At 52.0% G+C, this 4,998-nt stretch overlaps 1 protein-coding gene and 1 pseudogene across 1 annotated transcript; both read right to left on the bottom strand.

The window, feature by feature from the left end:
• Nucleotides 1-843: 843 nt before the first annotated feature.
• On the bottom strand, nt 844-1,785 carry LOC125529550 (uncharacterized; annotated as a pseudogene).
• A 1,726-nt stretch (nt 1,786-3,511) lies between these two features.
• On the bottom strand, nt 3,512-4,270 carry LOC125511169 (zinc finger protein ZAT7). The gene has a single exon (XM_048676471.2). It carries the CDS (start codon nt 4,108-4,110, stop codon nt 3,700-3,702), a length of 411 nt encoding a protein of 136 aa, XP_048532428.2. The 5' UTR covers nt 4,111-4,270; the 3' UTR covers nt 3,512-3,699.
• Between the last annotated feature and the right edge of the window lie 728 nt (nt 4,271-4,998).

The following is a 4,998-nucleotide window of genomic DNA, read 5'->3' as shown; positions in this document are numbered from 1 at the left end:
GGCACGCATGGCGACGATCGCTGGGGAGACGCGCTGAAGTTCGCCAGACGAAGATGGTGGTGACCAGGGAGTTGGCCGATCTGGAGGAGGCACGGCTGTCTCCTACAACTAGGCCAAAAAACCTATAGATATCGTGCTTTGAGCTATGAAGGAGGCGGAATCAGCGGATTTGGTCCCGCGGTGGAAGTGGGCGATATACAGATCTCGTGTTCGGGCACCACCTATCCTGATGTGGTGGTTGTGGCGATGGCGCTACCATCACCGGGGACGCGGGAGATGCCGATTGTGCTGGAAACGACGAGGAAGCAAGACCGAGGAGGAAGAAGGGGATATGGGAGATCCTGGAGCTGCCTCGGCGTTCCAAACTATCCCCACGCCGCTCTGCAAGGATCCTTGCCCTCATCCTCAACTCCGGTGAGCAAACGAATCAGTCTACTGTCAATGTTCAGACGTTCTCAAGTTGTGAAGGAAGTTTATATTGCAGAATTTTACAAACGGAGGCTTCGTAGTGGACTTATCATATCTACAATGGCGGTGAACACTCCAGGTAGACCTGAAGAAAGATGTCTCGGAAGTTGCTGATGAATTTAAACATCTACAAGATTTACCATAGGGCAAATATAGTGGCTCACGAGATTGCAGAGTTTAGTTTTGATAATAGGTCTAATGATATGCTTCTTAATACTGCTCCGCCCGCGTGGCAAATTTTGTAATGAATGATTGTATGAAGGTTTTAATAAGTTAATTAACATATGGTGGGGTTTTCACACAAAAAAAACCATGGCGGTGAACAACAGCCTATTCATGGAAGACCAATCTGAGTGCAAGAATCCGTCAATTGCATTGAGAGCAAACGAATGTGTCTTCATTTATACTACAAGTGTATGTAAACCTCCCGTCCATCGGTTAAAAAAAGGTACCGATCCAAAGCAAATATGCAGCAAGAACGGGAACGCTAACCAGCAAAACGTACTCTATACAACGTTGAACAATAATGAACCTATCTGATTCTAAACACATGTAGAAACAAGTCCTGAACTAACAAGCATTGAGATCCAACTAGCAGGCTAGACGAACAGCTCGAGCAAGACAGGTAGCTGGTCGGCGGCGGCCTGGTGCCCCGCCTCCTGATCCGACAGCGCGACCCACCGGTCGAGCGCCATCTCCTCGCGGTGCCGACGCATGTGGCCGCCGAGAGCCTGGCCCGTCTCGAAGCCCAGCCCGCAGATGTGCCAGTCGTGCTGCTGCCTGTGCCTGTCCTCGCGCCTTTGCCACTCCCGGATGGCCCTGGCGGCGCCGACGCCGAGCTCCAGCCCGTGCCGACCCCGGTGGTGGCTGGTCCGGTGCGCCCGCCCAGCGCCTGGAACGTCTCGAAGGCCCGGCCGCACGTCTTGCAGACGAACTCCCCCTCCCCCGACATCGCCACCACCTTCCCCCGCCGTGTCCTCTTCTTTGCCGCCGGCGCACCGGTGCCAGAGTCGTCCGACGTCGTGGTCGACGCCGAGGAGTCCGTGCTCAGGGACAGCGCCAGCGAAACAATCGGCTCCTCCTCCCTCGCGCGCTTCATCCCCGCTCCCATGGAGATGAATTTGCTGCTCCTCTTGATGATCTGCTGGATTTTGGTTGATGCTCTTTTCTTTTGCGTTGCTGTAGTTCCGCGAGAGGCTGCCGCACTTATATATAGGTTGTGTAGCTGGCATGCGTGTTGCTGCCGGGGGAGCTTACGTGTGTGCCAACTTGGCCTACCTCTGGCGTCTGCGGACCAACCGTCGGAAGCCACCACGACGTTCGCGACGTGACGGATTGGATCGAACTCCATCGGGATACAGTATTAATAATATGGCAGATAGCTCCAATGGATATTTCCGTCGTGCGTAGCGCGGCCGACCGGCTGCGGCCAAACGTGTGGTGCGGAGTGGCGTCAGCTGTCACGCCACAAGACGCGCCGCTGCTCGGCCGCCGGGACGGTGGGTGGGATTCAGCGGCTAATCCATTAACCGGAGCGAATAATTTAGTCGGTGTTGGCCGGCGGCGCGAGCGTGAGGATCGAACGGAAGGGTCTGGAACATTCCAGGGCCTGGGAAAAGATCTTTGACCGAGCAGGATATTTCAGACTTGTGAAGGCTACGTATGTACTTCCTTTTTGCAGGAATACGCTACTGTACGTGCGTGTTTCACATGTATACGAGTCTGCAAGTACCTTCTCTATATTTCTATAGAAGAGAGAAATGGTATAGGTGAAATGTCGTCATGACATATGGTATGATCTTGGCTCTCTTCTCTCGAAAGAGGCTTTCATGCTATAATTTTCGAGCTACATAAGTTCATCTTATTGGAGTATTTGTGAGAGAGAAATAAAAACGTATCGAACCAGCCTCAATTTTCATTGTCGATGTTCTTTTAGGAAAACCATAGGGGATTTATCCTGATTTTATGTTTACTTTATTGATTTTCAAGCTTATAGGAACAAAAGTACAACAACACTCTGCTGCAGTGGCTGAAGTTAGAGCAATAATAAAAGCTAACAAATGCCTTCAAAAATTCGAAGAATTGAAGGAGACGGAAGCTCGGCGAAAAGCCCTTGCCCACAATTGTCGATGTTTGTTGCGATAAAAGAGGAGTTGTTGATTGATTAACTATACCTTGTCCCTCTACTTTCCTCGAATAGATGAAGGCCCCGACAAATGGCCCAACGAATTCACCCCCTAGTACCTCAAAGGGGAGTTGATGATTGCACGCCCCCCATCCTCTCTCAAGCAAATGATGGCGCCGACAAGTGGGCCAGCAAATTGACCTTGTAGTACCTCCAAATGGGAGTTGGTGATCGCGTCTCATCCATCCTCTCTCAAACAAATGTTGGCGCCCACAAGTAAGCCAGTGATTCAACTCATTTTCTTACTTGCCTCGTTAGACCTAAGCACGCTTTTAAATCAAAATCATGCTCTCCCAAACATATATCAACATAAATGCTTCCTTGCTACGTTATCTCTACATACCACGTACTATGCCTCTCGACATGAATACTGATGATCCAAATATTGGGTGCTCGAAACACAGAGCTCTCCCTACACATAATCACCACATTCCAGATCTACAACATGATAATCGGCCCACAAGTCTCATTTCTCGCAACAAACTCACCGCTCCATACAACTTTTTTAGGTTCGTACATACATATTTTTTGCAGGGGAGAGTCATAGACACGTAACCATCGAGATAACCATGGCCGAAAACCATCTTGATGTATGATCACTTCCGCCCTGCGACACAACTGCTGTCTATTTTATGCTCCCTTTTCTCTTTGCCAACAATTCTTTTTTCTGCTTTTTACATATGACCTAGAGTTTTATTATACTAAAAATAATTGTGTGTGTCAACGAGACCCGGCCTGCCTTCTTTTCAAAGAAAAAAAAATCCGTGTGAGGGAGATCGTCATGGATTAACTCAACTCGTAGTCGATTCAAGTAGAACAAAATAAATGTATGAATCAATAAAGTATAGATAATACCAGTAAACAGTAATGAACGAATGAATGAGTCCTAAAATATGTACACATATATACGTAATAACATGAGCGAGCAGACCAACTATGGTGCAGCAAATGTACAAACCAAATCGTGCACATAGGTGACCCTGTAAATCTGGACTTGAACTAGATATGCCTCGCTATTGAACTTGAGAGAAATCGGTGATGCAGTGCTAGACGAAGAGCTGGAGCAGAACGGGCGGCGCCTGCGCCGTGGTGGCGGCCTCCTGCTCGCGGTGCCGGCGCATGTGGCCGCCGAGCGCCTGGCCCATCTCGAACTCCAGCCCGCAGACGTGGCACTGGTGCGCCTGCTTCTGGTCCGTGGTCTTCTTGGTCCCCGGCTGATCAGACCCGGCAGCGAGGCCAAGCGCGAGCCCGTTGTGGCCGCGCAGGTGGCTGGTCCGGTGGCCGCCCAGCGCCTGGAACGACGGGAAGGCGCGGCTGCACGTCTTGCACACGAACTCGCCGGCAGCGACGCCGCGGCGCTGCTTCTTGGTGCGGTCGGCCATGGCGCCGAGGGAGAGCGAGAGGGACAAGGGCTCCTCCTGGGCCTGATCTCTGCAGTGCTTCATCGAGGAAACCATCGGCACGGGGCTAGCCAGGCAGCTAGCTAGTCCGGTATGGGCTGCTCGACGAGAGCTGGTGTGTCTGTGCGATCCGCGGAACGATGGAGGAGACGGGAGATGGATTCAGTCAGTCGGAAGAGCTCGGAATTGTGTCTCGTGGATGTGTGGTTGTGTTCCGTGGATTGTTGGCCTTTTATACTAGAGGGATGGAGTACTCGTACTCGCAGGTGGTAGCAGCCAAGCGCGTTCTCACGTGTACACCACGTCGTTGTTGACATCTGGGGGGTTTCGGACGTGGAGCCAGTCGCGATCGGCGTCCACCCGGCTAAAGTGCGTGTTTGAAAAGGCCGAACTTTCTCTTCTTCTTTTTTTTGAAGGGCGAACTTTCTCTTCTCTTCTCGTGCTTCAGTTGAGAGCAATTGTTAGCTTGCTCCCCAGGCAGCGCACACGCGGTTGGACGTACGGAAGGGCCCGCGAAAGGGGACGGAAGCTTAGAGCATATCTAACAAAAGATGTAAAATTACAGATGTAAAACAGAAGACATCAAAAATTACATCATTAAAAAATGCTTCTTACTTTTTCATTTTTGATATCTTTTGTTAGTGGGTGGCGGCCGAATCGGGACGGCGGCAGCACGAGGCGATTCAGGGTGGCGGCGTCAGGTCAGCGGCGCCGGCGCGTGGGGGGGGGGGGGGGGGGGGAGAGGCACGGAGGAGCGTCATAGGGGCTGCGGCGATGGTGAATCGGGACGACGGCAACGCGAATCGGGGCAGCGGCAGCGGCAAAGGAGCAACATTTCGAGGCGGAGAGAAGAGGAGGAGCAGCGTATGGGAGGCAGAGGAGCGTCGGAGGGGCGGCAGGAGCTCAGCGTTGCGGGCAACCGGCTTCGCACGGCGGGAAGAACGG

This window comes from Triticum urartu, chromosome 5A (assembly GCF_056163025.1).
Source record: "Triticum urartu cultivar PI428250 chromosome 5A, HENAU_Tu73, whole genome shotgun sequence".
NCBI lineage: Eukaryota > Viridiplantae > Streptophyta > Magnoliopsida > Poales > Poaceae > Triticum > Triticum urartu.
Note: the sequence above shows the minus strand (reverse complement) of the source record. Positions and strands in the feature narration are given on the sequence as shown.

Bases quoted from the DNA above. Each gene is read 5' to 3' on its own strand.
- LOC125511169 (XM_048676471.2), bottom strand. From the start codon at position 4,110: ATGGTTTCCTCGATGAAGCACTGCAGAGATCAGGCCCAGGAGGAGCCC.